Source organism: Diospyros lotus, chromosome 1 (genome assembly GCF_014633365.1).
Source record: "Diospyros lotus cultivar Yz01 chromosome 1, ASM1463336v1, whole genome shotgun sequence".
Taxonomy (NCBI): domain Eukaryota; kingdom Viridiplantae; phylum Streptophyta; class Magnoliopsida; order Ericales; family Ebenaceae; genus Diospyros; species Diospyros lotus.
This window is the reverse complement of record NC_068338.1, coordinates 27526700-27545035: the sequence shown is the minus strand read 5'-3', so window position 1 is coordinate 27545035 and position 18336 is coordinate 27526700. Positions and strand designations below refer to the sequence as shown.

General features: G+C 39.5%; 1 protein-coding gene across 3 annotated transcripts in view; it reads right to left on the bottom strand.

Annotated features, from left to right (window-relative positions):
- The window catches only part of LOC127806982 (DNA ligase 1-like), a 56444-nt gene that overhangs the window by 15156 nt on the left and 22952 nt on the right, over positions 1-18336 (bottom strand). For all 3 annotated transcript variants that reach the window (XR_008024556.1, XM_052344636.1, XM_052344647.1), the window contains exons 3-7: positions 12722-12823; positions 12527-12643; positions 9815-10045; positions 9632-9726; positions 8760-8847 (exon numbers count right to left, since the gene is read on the bottom strand). Coding sequence is in view for 2 of the 3 variants with exons in the window: in XM_052344636.1 (XP_052200596.1) it covers positions 8760-8847; positions 9632-9726; positions 9815-10045; positions 12527-12643; positions 12722-12823 (633 nt within the window). In the remaining variant the exon portion in view is untranslated. The remainder of the gene's footprint in view (positions 1-8759; positions 8848-9631; positions 9727-9814; positions 10046-12526; positions 12644-12721; positions 12824-18336) is intronic.

The following is an 18336-nucleotide window of genomic DNA, read 5'->3' as shown; positions in this document are numbered from 1 at the left end:
ATCCAGCAGGAGAAAAAATAAGTGTAGGAAAGAAGAGAAACAGAGAGAATAAGTAGGTAAGTATCGGCAGTGGAGGAAAGAAGAAGAAACAAGAGAATAAGTTCCCAAAGAGTTTAGGCAGACAATATAGAGACAGAATAAAACAAGGGAAGCAGCAGCAGAAGGTGACGAGGAGGAGAAGAGAGGCAGAACAAGGAGAAGAATCATCCCAGAAAAGACATAGGAGGGAAGAACAAGATAAAAAGAAGAGAAAGAGAGAGCTCAAGCTCTCCCAAATATTCAACTTTCATTCATTCCTAAAAGCATAATTTCAAATTACATAAATACACACATTTTTAGCCTTGATAAGACTCCTAAATACCAAAAATCTTTTAGAACTACTCTTCCTAACATGGTAACCTGATACCACCCAAATTCTACCATATAATCTATTAAAAGTCTTAATAAAACTATATTACATCAAGACAAAATAAAAGGCTCGTAATCACATACAATTAATGACTATTAGTTATCTTGTGTGTCCCAATAACATAGACTGCATCAATCAATTTCGCATTGCTTGTGATAAAATCTTTTTGAGATAGCAATGAGGTTCTGCTGGAAACATGCATCAATCAAGATATTGTCTTGTTTGGCCTTCCATCAAAACTTTAAAATGTGCAAAGAGGATCTCCCTAAAACATCCATCAGGCAACAAACAAACTGTCATGTAATTAGACCGAACTACTGTAATAAAGGTGCTATTGCAAGGGTACTATTGTAATGGGGGGGGGGGGGGGGAGTTATGGTGTTGGATCCTAAGGGATCTGGCAATTGTCAATCCGGATATGCTCCGAATTGATAGAGATCACAAAATTGTCATGACCCAAGGAATAATAGAAGGGCATTATTGTAATAGGATTATAATGGGTTGTTAGGATATTTTTACAAGTTGTTAGAAGCGCATGGGTGCTGTTAGGATATTGTTAGAAATTAGTTAACTAGCTACTATGCCTATATAAATGCCCCATTGTAAGAGGAGAAGATATGCTTGAATTGAAGAATGAATTTCAAACTCTATTCTCTCTTAATTCTCTCTCTCGGTTCTTCTTCTCTTTCCTCCCTTTTTGCTTTCTCTTTCCTAAATCCCTCCAAATTCCTATCACAACCCTAGCCAAACCCTAGGGCTATGACAATTCATGACCCAAGGAAGAATAATAGAAGGGCATCATTGTAATAAGAATGCAATAGTTTGTTAGGATATTTTTACAAGTTGTTAGAGCACATGGGTGCTGTTAGGATGCTGTTAGAAATTAGTTATTTAGCTATTATGCCTATAAAAAGGCCCATTGTAAGAAGAGAAGATATGCAGGAATTGATTAATGAAATTCTAATTCTCTCTACAATTCTCTCCCTTCTCCCTCTAGTTTCTCCCTACTATTTCTCCCCCCTTTCCTCTTAATATCTCTCCCTCTTTCTACTGATTTCCCCCTTCCTTTAATTCTGATTTCTTCTCCAATTCCTCTTTTAACCTATCACGAACCCTAGGTTCATGACAAATGGTATCAAAGCCACCGTTTCTTGGCGACTTTCCTTGTTGATTCTCGAAATTAGAAGGCAACTATGGAATCCAGTAGCAGTAGGCGAGTGCAGGCAATTTAGGCTAACACCTCGACTCTGGCAAAAGATTGTGAACCGAACGAATGCAGTAGGCATTTCCGTAAAGCGACAGTAGAATTGATCGAACAACTAAGTCGATCAATTACACAGAGGTATGAGCTTCAAGGGAAGCGAATTGAATTCCGTTCTGGTGATTCCAATAGCCATTGGCAGTAGATTTGGGAAGAAGCAATGACTGAATTCGAAATTAAACTCAGATTCGAAAGGCGAAGCAGAGGAAAGCAAGCTTCGATTCAGAATTGCAAACAAGCAAGCCAGGCGATCCGAATTGGAAGGCGTCACAAAGTGAGGTGCCTTGTAAGAGGCCGAACTAAGCCGATTAGATCAGAAGAAGTTGCGAATTCCAGCGATTACGGTGGCGAAACAAGGCCAGGCGACTTCAGGGATACACGAATTCAACCTCGGCCCAGAAGGTCGTGACTAGAGTGGGAGACCAGAGGTGAAGCGAACGGCCAAGAGGGTTGCAATTGTTCAACGCGAGCGTGAGTCCGTCGGAGGTGAAGCGAATGGCCCAGTGAGTTGCGACCAGATCAGAAGACCAGTCCAATAAGCTTCCTACAGATGCGACTGTGTTGTGGCGGTTTTGATTGGAATTCCGACCAAAGTTTTGTGGGTGTTGCCGCTTCGATCAGAAGGCACTCTGTGCTACGGTTTTGGTTGCCTTCCGACTCATGTTAGTGAAGCGACCGGGGGGGGGGGGGGGTTGCGATGCAGTGGGTTCGACTCAACAGTGGGTGTAGCTATTGAACCAACAGTGAGTTTTGGTGATTTTGGGAATCAGAGGCGATCGCAATTGGGCTGGGAACCTTGGGCGGTGATTGGGTTGAGAAGAACTGCCATTAATTTCTTTAGACGCAGATGTCTGGGGTGATAGACGACTGTCGTAGTGCTGAGGATGGGAGTTCAAGAGGCGGCTGACTTCATCAGCAAGTTCCAGGTGAATTCCAATCCGTTTAGGCTATTAACAACCAACTTGGTTAATTTCCCAACGATAGAGCAGTCCCCGGTTCGGGCATGTGAATTTAGGAGGCAAAGCAAGGTGGAAGGAGTTCCAGTTTCTTGGCTTATTGTTTTTCCAGCCAGTGAGATTTCGGCTAGGAGGAGTAGTGCACACACAAAGACATTGGAGTCTCAATCGCACCAGAAGGGTGCTACATTTTTTGGGGAACGACCTGCTCGTGAGGCCATTGGGAGCAATGCATACATGGAGCAGATGAGCCCTCAATCGCAGCAAAAGAATACTTCATTTTCAATTGGAATGGAGCCTCAATGGCAGCCAAAGAAGGCTGCCTTTTCAGCTGGCAACAACAGGATTAAAGAAACAAGAAGTGTAATACATGAAGAGTGCAAGATTCGTTCGAATATTCCGCGAGAAGCTGCAAGAATTTGCGATGATACTTATTAAGAAGTATCATTACAACTTTCTAGTAAAATACTTTAATGATTATCACAGAAGTTTTAACAAGAAAGAATTCCTTGGAGTGGAGCAGCCGAAGGAGGAGACAAGAGTACGAACGACCGATTCACTGCCTACTCTAGACTTTGGGCAGAAAAAGAAGCATTGTGACGGAGGCAATAGTGACCAGAAAGATGGCTGCAATATTGAGTGTAATTTTGATGGTGAAAAGCATAATCTCAAGGAAAATTATATTGATTAGGTTGATAGGATACCAGATCAAAAGGAGCCCACGGATGCTTTTGAAGGAGAAGTGCATGCAGAGAAATATCTCGACGAAGATGGGGAAAAAGAAGCTGTTGGATTACTTGCATGGAATCAAGAGGAACCAACTGAAAAATCAATCAATATTAAGAAGTTGTTGCTGGAATCACAGCCAATTTATCAATGGTAACTAAGGATTTAGAACATGAAGGTAGATTGGATGAGGAGATCTGTAAAGATCACACTTTACAAGAGCTGGAAACTGATAAATCGGGAATTGAAATCACAGTAGCCCCTAATTCCAACGCTCACAGACAGCATTGGTCTGAGCATCCAAGGCAAGTCTACAACTCTTCATCGCTATATTTCCAGGATGTTGTTGATATTTTTGAAACAGAAATTGGCCATGGGTTGAATGGAAACACAGTAAAGGCAGTTATGGCTGTAGATTCGTTATCCATCCTTGTATTGGAAAGGGAGACCGATTCTGGTCGGCCAGCTATTGCAAAAGGTGGGGGCATCAAACTTGAACTCAATCAGATTTCTTCAATTGAAGCTCTAAGCCAAAGTATGCTTGGGATGGATCTTGGAAACCTAAGAACGAAGAAGAAGAGGCCTAAAAGATGCAAGCAAGCAAGAAGAATGAAACGGATTGAGAAAGCTGGTATTGGATGAAAAGCAATGAATAGTTGTTGCAAGTTCTTGGGGACAAGAACTCTCTCAAGGAGAGGGGAATTGTCATGACTCAAGAAATAATAGAAGGGCATCATTGTAATAAGGTTGCAATGGTTTGTTAGGATATTTTTACAAGTTGTTAGAACACATGGGTGCTGTTAGGATGCTATTAGAAATTAGTTATCTAGCTACTCTACCTATAAAAACGCCCATTGTAAGAGGAGAAGATATGCATAAATTGATTAATGAAATTCTAATTCTCTCTACAATTCTCTCCCTTCTCCCTCTGGTTTCTCCCTACTATTTCTCCCCCCTTTCCTCTTAATATCTCTCCCTCTTTCTACTGATTTTCCCCTTCCTTTAATTCTGATTTCTTCCCCAATTCCTCTTTTAACCTATCACGAACCCTAGATTCGTGACAGGAACAAGAGAATTCCCAAGAGAAAATGAAAGGGAGAAAGAGAAGTAAAATCGTAGAAAGAGAAAGAAAGAACGAGATAGAGAGACAGAGAATTGTGGGGAGAGCTTAGAGAAATTTCATTAACAATCCAGATACTTCCAATAGGGGGTTGGCCACAATTTACAGCCTTCCCATCTATACATAGGTTCCCGCCCAAAAATTGATAACCGCCGACGTACTACATCCCCATGCTCTACCCGGGTACAATCCCCTATAGCACTAATTGAATTCTGTTTTATTTTACTATATTTCCACATCTACTACTGCCACTACGAGTAAAAAATATGCAAGTACATACATGTCATGTACCAACAAAGTAGGGGGGAGATACAGCAATTAGAATGGTAATAGAAAGGGGAAAGTAGTATATTAGCAAAGTATACTGTAAAGGGTTGTACTAAGTTTGTTATTGCATTGACAGCTTGTACATTCCCAGCACATGTAAGCGGTTACCCGCACATGGGGGAGCTTAGGATCAGTTATCCCTTCCCATGGAAGGTTATGAAAATTCACGATAATTTATGATTTTTGTCTCTCAATTCTCTCTTTCTTTCTCATTTCTATCTCCTTCTATCCCCAAATTCTCTCTCGTTTCTCCCTCTTTCCCTCTCGATCCTTCTATTGATCGAGAATTACTCGTCAGATCCTTAAGGAGCTGACAATACAATACCGCAAGTACAAAACATATGGTTGTAATGACTTGTACCTAAGGGGGTGCATCAGGAATTGTACACATGGAGAGTAACCACTTTTGGCACCAACTCCCTATCTTCGGACCAGTTTAAAAGCACGGTCCCAGCTCAATTTGAAGCCATCAAATACAATTTGAATTGCCTCTTTTCCTCTCAAATTTCCCACTATTTTCTCTCTCCCTCTCTTTCTCTTCTCAATCCTCCCCCCTCAATTCTCAATTTCCCCTCCCTCCTTCTACAATTCCCGCCTAATTCTCCTCTAAATAGACGAGAATTCTCTAGTCAAATCATGGATCTAACACAAACTATCTATAGATGGCCTTCCATATACAAAATTGGGTATACAAGATTCATTAAGTGATGATATTATAGTGCATGCTTCTACATCACTACTAGAGTTGGCAAATGGGCCGGGCGGCCCATGGGCCCGGCCGCCCGGCTCGCCTCCCAGCCCGACCCGGTACTGTAGCAAACGGGTTGGGTTGAGCTAGTGCTTTGTGGCCTGCAGCCCAGCCTGGCCCGTTTATTAAGGGCCATAGGGCCGGTGTCAGGCCCCCATTTTCCATTGCTTGGCCCAGCCCGGCCCGGCCTGCCTCCCTCACGGGCCAAATTTGGCCCAGCCCACAAAATGGGTGGGCCAAGTAGGAGGCGGACGGGTCCCAAGTCTAATCACTACCACTAGACCAACATATAAACATACAGCTTCAAGCAAATAATAATGTTGCATTGAGAACATTTCTTACCTTTTCATAAGGAAGACATGCCATGCATTGAACTTCCAAGGTAAGGAGGGAAAACAGGAATTCGGATGCAGTAGAAGATACCAACTTGTTTACTTAGTACCAGAATAACCACATCACTTCTTGTTCACTTAATAATATCTAATAGACATCAACTTCCTAGAAACTGTATACAAGCATAAAAGCTCCAAAGCAAATGATATTTTTGTATGAATATAAATATTTCCTACACTTTTCACAACAAACACATTTTCTGTACTTAATCTACTCTTAAATTGAAAAAAACAAAAAGAAAAGAAAAGAAGGTAACTCAGAAGCGGCACAGTCTAGAATTTTTACAAGGACTAGTTTAGAAGACACGAGAATACCCACACCAGTTCTTGTTCATTTAACCACATATCATTGACATCTTGTAGAAGTAGTTGTCGAAGTGTGCAGAATGCAGGGATTTCCTGCTGAGGAAGATCATCTTTAAGTAGTATGGCCTTCAGGAGGATAGTTGGTTATCAAGTAATGTGGGTGCACATCACTGATAAGAGCCTTGGAAGGGCCTTATGAAAAACATCTTTTTCTGCTTTTGTCTCTTTTAGGGTCAGCAGTGGTGCTACAGCTGGCTTTGCCGTTAATGGTTGGTGGGGCCATAGGCTACTTTGTGAGTTGCTTCCCTCCTTATTTAGTGTAGTGAAGAACAAGAAAATCTCTGTTGGTGAGTGTTCTTTTTGTCAGGTTACATAATTAGGTACCCTCAATTCAGACTGAAGAATTGGTTTCTTAACTGCTTCGTTTGAATCTTACATGGTTATCCAAATACAGAGAAGGGCGAGGATAGACGGGTGAGGCATGAAGCCTTTTCAGTTTGCTCGTTTTATGCGGCTCTTTGTGACAAACAGTGAGGGGATTTTCAATGGAAGTCATTGTGAAACATCCAGGGTAACCTTTTTCCTGTCGACATCTTCCCTTGGTTCCATTCTTACTTCAGGCAACCCGAGAAAGTGCAATCAGTTTGTGGCCAATTGGTGCATTTTTTGTAAGAGGAACAGAAAGTTGGTGGATCATTTACTTTTGAACTGCATACTCCCCAAGATATTTCAAGTCCTTTCTTCTATATATTTTGTAAGGATCAGGAAATGCCACCTTTAATTATCAAGTCCATGGCCTTGTCACAAAAGGAGGCATTGTAAGATTTGAGGCCTTATTGCTTCATACATCTTGTGAGATATTTGGCATGAAAAGATTTTGAAAGCTTTGGGGGGTTGAGAGTCAGTGTTAATGCATTTAGGGAAACATTCTCATTTCAATCTTTCAGTGGCTTAGGGTGGATGGTGGATTGGATAATCATTTCTATCTTCGAGGGAATTAGATAACCATCAGTCAGTACAACTGTCAAATAACCTAATCTGGTTTCAATCTTCTATTGGTTGTCAGGTTTTTGGACTGAGCTCAATATGAACAGATAACAATTCAGTACAGGACACATCTAGATATACACATGTTAGGCGTAAATCCAAATAAACCAACCAAGAACCTTAAGCTCTAATATGGAGTATTTCTCTTCATTATGCTTTTTGTCTCTTTGAAAACACCTATATATCCGAAAAAACCTCAAAGCCTGTAACATTACCTCAATCAACAACTTTCCCAATCTATGCAGAATTAGAACCAAATCCATTATCCAAAATCTAAATTAAAACATGTGTACAATCCAGTGGTCAGAGTAGATACCAAAGGGGGGCTGCAGACACCAATGTAACCAACATCAAAAGAAAAAGAACAAAGGAATGAATTATATGTGATAAAAAATTAGGGACGACAATTTTACAATCTGGCAGATATCCAACAAATCCAATATAGGGAAGGTATGGACCAAAAATTTCATTCAACAGGGCTAGTGTGAATGGGGAAAAATGCCCGCATGTGTACGGGTAGGAGGGCAGGTACAAGGCCCCATACTCATACCTGAACTTGCATGTGTTAGCCTCTGTGTGTGTGTGTGTGTGTGTGGTGTTTTGTTTAGCATAGTGACCGTGCAATATGCATACAATGCTAGGCTAAAGCAACTTAATTAAGCCAAGGTTGGTTGCTGGCTACTAGCTAATAAGCCCACACATAATCTTGTTGGGCAGCTCACAGTTGAGGTCTAACATAGCCAAATAAAAAATCAACAGTTAATAACAACCCTAACCTAAAATTGCAGTAACCCAAATTATGATTAAAAATTTTACATAAGAAATAAATAAAAAAAATTTTAAACTTAAATTGAACATGCATGGGTATTTGATAGCTCTGTTACCCAATGGGAACGGGGATGGGGGAATAAGTATATTACCCGACAGGTATGGTTACAAGTATTAGGAATGAGAAACACATACAGGTACAGGGGAAGGAACACCTTGTTGATATTTGGCCTGTTGCCTTTCCAAATCAGAATAGCAATCAAAAGGCTTGCACTAATTAAAAGAGGGGGCAAAGGGAATACAATTGTTTAAAGCTGAATATCAGTGAACTGAATTCAATTGGCAAAGATAGTATAGCCCTTTCAGCATACAAAACACACAAAGAATGAAGACTGACAGTTTAAACACACCAAAAACACATTATTCTTCCAACATAGCTTCAGAAAGATAGACCAAAAGCCATTGCAGTGAAGGGATTCAAACAGAAGACCCATCGGGTATCTTATTCTTTTTAGTACAACATATATAAATAACTTCCTATAACCACTCCTATGGAATGAGTGAGGATCAATCTTGAAGTGATAATAAAGTTTAATACCGCTAAAGGAGTGCTCTGCCTTCAACAAAACCAATTCTGGAATACCTAACAGGATCTTAAGGTCAGAAGATATTGGCAACCAATTCTGGAAAAAACTTCACCTGGAATGGCAGAATTTTCTGTTTCTCACGGTCATAGGCCACAATTTCGCAATCCAGAACAAATGATGTCACTGATGGTTTCTTCAATCTGCAACATAAACAGCAGAATCAGCATGAGGCTGATGCTCGCCAAACAAAAAAATGATAGCTGAAACATTACAGTTTTACAGTTTTCAATATTCTTAGAACACCACCACATAGCTGTTGCACTTCCTGGGTAAAGAAATAAATAGAGTTTCTCACAGGACATAAGCATTATGAAGTACACACTTGCACCCTTATTAAGCACAAACTTATCGGGCATAAACTAGTGCAATGAAATATGTTCCATACACATCCGTTCTTCCAAAGACTGAGCAGAAAATAAGTAATACATTTGACCAAGTCTTAACACATATTACCATAATTCTGTTTTCTCGTTCTTTTAATTCTTGACTTCTTTAGAAATGGTTGTGTCTACTCAGTGTTGCATCCATGTCCCACCCACCAGTTCTTCCCAAGCCCCAGCAGAAAATAACTCGTATACATTCTACTTTGTATGCACAAACAACCCTTAACATCTATGTAATCCATACTGGTTTAAAGTCTGTTGACTGGTTTAGTTCATGTAAAAGACAATCAATCAACTACAAACCTAAGACAGGATACTCAATGAATTAACTGAAAGAAAAACCTCACACGCAATTGAAATTCAACTGATAACAGGAAAGTACAAACACCATCACAATTACATTTAACATGTCCATAATCATCTAAACTAAAGTGTACATAACAATTTAGTACAATTGAAATTCAACTGAAACTTAGTATTATGCCTTATTTTGATACACTGGATTTAATCTAAAGGAGCAGCAAACACCAAGCAGGGCTACCTTGATACTGTAGCAACAACATCAGGAAACTTTCCAGTATTGTGTTCAGCATTTCGGCTGTATATCTCGACTGACCCATTCTCCAGGTAATGTATCTGTGTAATGAAAAAAGAAGAATAAAAGAAAATTAACATGAACCGTATGCAGCAAAACCAGAAGCACATTTTCACTAAATACAATTACCTGAGCTCTTTCACCATCATACTTGAACTCACAAGTGAACTCCATATCCTGAAACTTATCCAAGATCTCAGAAACTCCTTTGGTTGGTTTTGATAGCATTGGTCCTATAGGGACACCAGGTGTGAAATTACATGTCTCTGGAAGATTCCACACACCACCAGTAAGAAGAGCAGGGACTATTCTATCATACACTGGAATTACAGAATAAACTTGCTTGACAATTTTTGCAGCCTGACATACAAAATCAAAGGAATTACTGAAAATGGATACCCTCGAAATGCAGAAAAATCAATCAATACCACCTTCCTGGCACACAAAATCAACATAATTTTAAAATGCACAATGGCTAGGAGCTCTCCAAATGTTAAAAAGAGATTAATGCCCATCAAAAAAACAAAAACAACAAACAGAAAAAAAAAAAAGAAAGAACATTTCCAATTACACAAATTAAGAATCATTTTTGAAGACGACACTGAATGGAATTTCTTAACCATGTTTCAGTTTGATATAGCAACTTGCAAGTCAAAGACAGATTTCTCAGGGGGGAAGAAATAAAACAAAAACAAAAAAGTGAAATGCAGAAATTGTCTTCTAAAGATGGGCATGATACAGAATGGTGATTCTCATAATTCCAATTTCATGCTAAAAGGAATGTGAATGGCCTGCACATGAGAAACCCAAAGTACATGCAATTCAGGCCCTAGCCCATCCCACTTGTTTCAAGTCAGAAGTGCAACTTGTGGACTTCATGGAATAGAAGGGCATACCAGCCAAATGTTACACGGCTAGTAGCATGTTCAATGACAGCTGCAAAAGCACATGATAAACCAGTGATGATGGATTTAAGCCAGTCATGACAAGTTCCCAAAAATATTGCATTTACATCATGTAAATATGAATATCAGAACATAAGTGGTAAAAACTCCAATGGTTTCATTCTCATGAGTCCAAAAGGATGTTGGAGTCCAATATAAATGCTTTAGATTTGATATTATCAATGTCATTTGACACCCATAATTTGGGTCATGCCACTACATTCAGACCCATACAACAACATAATATCTATCAATCCCATACAGGATAAAATAAAGGATTTCAAATTTATTGCTGTAATTATTATATTAGTGAAGAATTTGTAAATTTTCTTGTAAAATAGTGCTGTATATAATTTGTTATTAACTATTTGAAGTATTTGTTGGATATCAAATATCATAACATAATACAAGAAAACTATCAAATAAAAGATTGCAAAGTCATATTAAAAATCTACCACATGTCAAAAACACAAGTATTTTTCTTTTAAATATTCTTGCTTATTGCTTTATTGATTGGTCTTGATTATTTAAAACAGATAGATAAAGAGTTGTCCTAAAAATACATGTGTGGCATAATACAGTTCAAAACTTTTTATATTTCTTATAACAAAAATTACAAACTATGAATAAATGAGCAAAGATAATTACATGTCAAATTTTAAATCTTATATATAAATACATGTGTATATAAAACTAAAATTACGCGTCAAACTTTTTACTTTGATAACTGATGTGGAGTAAGTTGCTCCTACATTAGAAGGGGAAAAAACTAAAATTCCCAGTAAGTGGTGGTAACAACCACTAAAATCCAGTACAAGCCACAGCAAATAGGTACACAAGCCATTAAGGAATATATTCTTATTTGTACTGGCTAGTAGCCAATAGGTACAATATTAACAACTATGATTAATAGATCAAATTTTCAAACTAATCAAACCCAGTTAAGTCAACCCAGCATAGAGGGTTTAATCAAGCACTAGAGTTATGATCTATAAACTCCAACAACTAACAAATAGATGGACAAGAACCAATCCAATCATTAGATTTTAATGTGCGATAATATATTGCTAACAATGGCTTTTTCTCTATTAGATAAACTTTTAGGCCTTTCAAGGCTGCTGGTCATCTAACCAAACTCATAAAGCATAATAGAGAGGCAAGATAGAGGGAGATGAAATGGTTCAGTAACGATAGTGATGGCCATGGATACTCACCGTGCTTGAGATTCAGTAAGGAATTGATCTTTCCTGAGATCAGGCTTACCCACATCATCATTCAAACTCCTCTGAAGAAGACTTCAATAATACTGATGTCAACTTAATCATAAATAGAGCTACCATTCCAGAGGATTTATAATGTAATACTTCTACCAATATAATCTAAAGCCTCAGATCTGTATTTAGAGCATATCACCATTTGGTATATGTGCATTCTCTCCTAAAATTTGAAAAATAAGAGGCAACAATAGACAACTTGGATCTTTTTTTTTTAGGAACACACACAGCTCGCTGTTTTACAAATTTTCTTTTTGATAAGCAACTATTACGGTTTCAGTACTGTATAACATGGTTGGCCTTTTCATCAATTTTACTGCAACTTATGTGTTTGGTTTTGTTCTTCTGCTCTTTATTTTAAAGAGGTGGTTATTCTTAGTAAATCAGGTCGGGCTTCCAGATTAGAGATACAGTTATAAGCACATTTGGATTTCAAATGACATACTTGCAACCAAGGAGATGATCAAATCAGGTCATGCAGCCTAATCTAATCTGTTCACGGATCCACCAGAAAGACAAAACTTTCATCCTGCTAGCAAATTGACACTTTGCATGCCCAAAAGAATAGGGCATTGTAGGATACAAAATAGCATTATGTTCCCTGCAAAGAAACATTAACTTACTTCCTCAATAGGAGAATCAACTTTTGCGGGTGGGGAGGAATGTTTTTCAGCATATGCAGCAGCTTGTCCAAGTGCAACTAAGAGTGTTTGCTCTGCCAATCCAATCCGCAATTTTGACTGCGTAAAGGATCCAAATCAATTTTATGATAGGAGAAGGGACCAATACAAACAACCTAATGGTAAACTATATATAACCTGAAGTAAACGAATAAGATATTGAGGTTCACAATCAGTTGCTGCAACAAGAAGTCCCTTGATATGGTTTTTCTTCTTCTCTTGACTATCCTTGCCAGATTCCTGCAAAGACCAACAAAAATGAAAAAAGTAAATAACAAAATTGAACACTGGCTATAGTGGCCACAGTTTAAATAATTATCAAAGGCCTTATTTTCTCCTCTCAACTTTAATTTTTATTTTCCCTATAAATACTAAATAGCATTAACTTATGATACTATTTCAAATATATTGAAGTTAATGGTAACCTTTTCATTCTCAAAAGTCAAAACTAATACAATTAGTCACATACTTTATGCTATTTCAAGATCCATAAATATAAGGAACTGAAGCCAAATATAAATGTCTACAAATTGCAATCTGGAGCAGCACAGAAGCATTTCTAGAAGACAAGCAGGAAGGAAAATGTAATAGCTTCCCAAGTACAGGATGTTAGTCTTGTTAGAGGAGACAGTTGCTGGTTGTTCAATAATAGTGATGGCAGTCGAGGTAAGCTAGAAGTAATAAGGAATTAAGGATAGCAGTGCACTTAATTCCAATAAATTCATAGACCAATGACAAGCAACATTTGTCTGTTGGTTGCAGTGGCACCTACAGAAACAATAGAAGTGATCCCAGTGAAGGTAGACATGACAGTGTCACCAGTGTTGGTGTTAAAGGTGTATGAGGGACAAATCGTCATGTAAGTCCAAACATGTGAGTGATCAACAAAGGTAATTGCAGTGACTGTATATTGGCAAACAATAGAGGCACATGGAACCATCAATTTGGTCAGAAGATGAAATATGTTTTGCTTCCCCAACTTCAATAAAGAACAAGCTTTTTTAGAGGGCAGGGGTGGATAAGTAAGCATCACCATATAAAGAACTCCCTTAAGGGCTTGAATCCTGTACAGCAGAATGAGCAAGAAACTAGGAGTTCCTACTACCTTCCATCAATTAAGAAGCAAAATAAAGATCATCCAAGAACTCCACCATGGAGGACAAGCACAAAGGTTTGACCATTCTCATCTAATAAAAGAAAGTAAAATTATTGTAGCCCTTCAGATGCATAACCAAACCAAAATCTCCAAATATTCAAAGGCTCACCTCACACTGAATTATGATGAGTAAGCAAACAGCTCCTCTACGAACACAAAAGCTTAACCACTGAGCCTGTCGTAATGTACTTTACACTTAGGGAACATAAGGCTCCAAGTTTCTTAGGTAATGCAAGAGAAGATGGTTCACTGACTCACTTCGCTCGTACAGAGATAGCAATAATCAATCACCACTAGCCCACATGATGTGGTCAAGATGACTGGGGCTCGCAAGAGAATATGACAACAACAACAATATAGGGTAAGAGTAGTTTTAAAAGAGTTATAGTTGTTTTAGGTATTAAGCCCTTTATATGGCTTACAGATGCAGCCTATGTCAGATCCAAAAGGGTCTGGCAATTGTCAATTTTGATCTTCCCCGGGAGGAGAGAGATCACAAGGGAAACAAGAGAATTCTAGTGAGAGTGAGGGAGGGACAGAATTAGAGAAACAAAGAGATAGAGAGAGTTGAGAGAGAAATGGAAGGGAGAATCAAAGAAACTTCATTCAATCTCTAGATGCTTCCAATAGAGAGGTCGGCCACAATTTATAGCATTGTCGCACATGTACATAAGTTCCCGCCCCAAATTGATAACCGCCTATGTACTACACGCATTAGCTTTAACCATGTACAAACATTTACTGCACTAACTGAATTTTGTTTTATTCTAATACTTCTACTTCTACTATTCCCCATAAGTACATGACAATACCCTTCCATTTCTTGTCCTCAAGAAATGGTTAGGAGGCTGGTTGCTCTAGAAAATTGAGTAAGCAAGTCCGGGAGATACTCCCAAGTGTTGTCCTAATGCATGTTGGACCACTTCACTAGTACTTGCATGATCGGTTCTCCTTGTTGATAGATCACTCGTCTATCCACAATGACAATTGGTTCTAGGGGTGGGCTGATGTTCAGGGCTCTTTGTGGTAACTGGGAACTGACCAACTATGCCCTTACAACTTTCTTCAACAATGAGATACGAAACACTAGATGGATTTGGGTTCCCTCTAGTAACTGTAGCTTATAGGCCACACTCTCCACCTTGGCCACAATAGAAAAAGGGCCAAAAAACCTAGGGCCTAGGTTAGAGATTGGACCAGGGGATAAAGATTTAAGATAGGGTCCCTTTAGTTTCAAATAGACATCCTCCCCCACATAGAATTCCCTTTCACTCCTGCCTTTATCAACCAATTGCTTCATTCGATTCTGAGCCATGGCCAGATCCTTTTTAAGCTGTTGTAGGATATGTTGCCTCTTTTGCAAATGTTCATCCACGACTGCCACACTCGTGGGACCTGGTAAGGTTGGCAATAGGGGCGGTCTGTAACCAAAGGGGGCCTCAAAAGGTGACATCTTAATGGCACTATGGTGGCTAGAGTTATACCACCACTTGCCACAGATAGCCACTTGTGTTAGCCTTTAGGGTGTGAAAAACACAAGCATCTTAGGAAAGTCTCCAGGCATTGATTGACCCGCCATGTCTGTCTATCAATTTGGGGATGGTAGACAGAGGATAGGTTAAGATTAGTTCCCAAGGATTTCATCAAGGACTCCCATAGAAGACTAGTAAACACCTTGTCCCTATCAGAGACTATAGTCTTTGGGACCCCATGTACTTTCACCACCTGATCTAAGAAAACTCGAGCCACTTCTTGGGCAATGTAAGGGTGAGTAAGACTTAGGAAGTGAGCAAATTTTGTAAACCGGTCCACCATTACAAATATGCAGTCCTTCCCTTTAGATTTTAGTAGGCCCTCAATAAAATCCATTGATACACTCTCCCATGCCTACCCCGAAATGGTTAAAGGTTGTAAAATCCCCAGATAACCCATAGTTTCATGTTTGCATCTTTGACATACATCACATGCTAGGACAAATTTCATCACCTCCTCTTTGAGCTTAGACCAGTAAAACAATTGCTTCAACTTATGATAGGTGTTATGTACCCCTGAATAGCCCCCAATAGGGGACTCATGTAGGGCCTGTAGTACCTTCTTCTTTAGTTCTGTACAATTCCCAACAACCAACCTTCCTTTAAATCACATCACCCTATTTGCCAATGTATACCCTTCTTTACTTGCTAGATCAATTATCAATTGCTCTAAGAGGGCCTTGACCTGCTCATCTCCTTCATAACTCTTGACCACTTCTCGACACCACTCCAGTACTAAAGCTGTAATGGAGGCAGTTGTTCCTTCCTCATGGCATCGAGGGAGAGAATCTGCTGCAATGCTTTCCTTCCCCCTCTTATACTTAATAACATAATCTAGGCCCATCAACTTAGTTATCCCTTTCCTTTGCAAGTGAGTGTGAAGTTCCTGTTGTAGTAGAAACTTCAAACTTTCATGGTTAGTCTTAACAATAAATCCAGCCCCCTTCAAGTGGTGCCTCCACTTTTTCACTACAAACATGACTGCTAATAACTCCTTTTTCATATATGTCGAGGCCCATATGACTTGGGGCTAAGGCCTAACTTATAAAGGCTAAGGGTTTACCTTCTTGCATGAGGACAACCCCTATACCCATCCTACTTGCATCAGTCTCCATCACAAATGTCTTACTGAAATCCTATAAGCTCAGTACTGGGACTCCACTCATTGATTTCTTTAATAATTTAAAGGCTACCTCAGCCTTTTGACCCCACACAAAGTTGTCCTCTTTTAGCAAATATGTGAGTGGCTAGCAAATTCCCCCATACCCCTTCACAAACCCCCTGTAGTAGCCAATCAGCCCCGAGAACCCCCTCAAGGCCTTAATGGTTGTAGGCCTTGGCCAATTAGTCATGGATGCGACCTTCTTTGGATCCGTACTCACCTCTAGGCCAGATATGATGTACCCCAAATACTCCTCTTGGCCATGTGTGAAGGCACACTTTAACTTCTTAATATACAAACCGGTTGAGTTTGAGAATCTTAAATGTAGTCCTTAAATGTTTTAGATGAAGGTCAAAGGTCGGGCTATATATCAAAATATCATAAAAGAACACAAGGATAAAGTCTTTGAGGTAGGGTTCAAAAATCTGGTTCATTAGTGACTGAAAGGTAGCTGGGGCATTTGTTAGGCCAAAGGGTATGACAAGGAATTCATAATGGCCATGGAGGGTTCGAAATGCTATTTTAGGTATGTTGAGGGGATTCATCCAGATTTAGTGATAACCGGATCTTAGGTCAAGCTTAGAAAAAATGATAGCATGTTTTAACTCATCTAGCAAATCTTCAATAAGTGGGATGGGAAATTTGTTCTTGATGGTTATTTCATTTAACTGGCAAGAATCAATGCAAAACCGCCAAGAACCATCTTTTTTCTTCACCAACAGCACTAGGGATGCAAAAGGGCTATGGCTAAACCTTATGAGTGATTTGTGGAGTATCTCCTTAACAATTTTTTCTATTTCTATCTTTTGGTTAGGAAGGTATTAGTAGGAACGAATGTTAACAGGGCATGTGTTGGGCTTGAGGTCGATTGTGTGGTCAATAGGTCGGGTTGGGGGTAGGGAATGAGATTCTACAAAAAGATTCTCAAATTCAACTAGCAGCATACTAAGTAGGTCAGAGTAGTGTACCTCAATGTTAGCTTGTGGGGGGCTGCTAACAGTCAACATAAATTCCCCTTCTACTTCCAGCTCCTCTTCTCTTCTTTCAGTGGCTTGGATAGAGAATAGCTGAGCCACTTGATTCATTTTGTGTTTAAACATCTTCTGCAGCCTCCTCCCAGTGATCATCTTGCGAATTCCCAACTCCTTGCTCCTCGTCAGTGTCATCTTCCTTCCCTCTTTCTCGAATGTCACCTCCATTTTTTTAAAATCAAAGAAAATCGGGCTGACATGCTTCATCCAATCAACCCCTAACACCACATCACACCCTCCCAATTTTAGGAGTCTCAAATAGGCTTCAAACCCTTCTCCTTGCATCTCCCAACAAAACCCGGTACTTGCAAACTAACTCATGACTTTATTTCCATTGGTCACTATCACGATCAATGATTGAGTAGGGATTAAGGGGCATTTCAATCTTCTAGTCCTTCCCTCATAAAAAAAAACTGTGGGTGCTCCCACTATCAATGAGGATCATAAGTCTATTATCCTCCACCTTCCCCTCTACTTTGATTATCTTATTGTTAGTCAATCCCTTCAAAGCATGCAGGGATATCTCTCCATTGTCCTCCTCTTCCTTTTCTTGGGACTGAAATGCTTCCCCTTCCTCAACTATATCTCCTTATTCCCCTTCCAATAACAAGAGTTGTTTTCTACATTGGTGACCAGGGAAGTATTTATCCCTGCACCTGAAATGGAGGCCAGCCTGCCTCCTCTGTTCCATAGTTTTCCCACTCTGGTTTGCGGGTGCAAGTAATGCCAAACTCTTCATTCCGGGGGATCCCCTTCCAAATTCTTTAACATAGCTCTTACCTTGCACTAGATTCCCTAGGGCAACTCCCTTAGTTAGCATCCTCTGCTTCTTCATTAGTGCTTCCACCGTTAACTCATGGAGCCTAGCACTA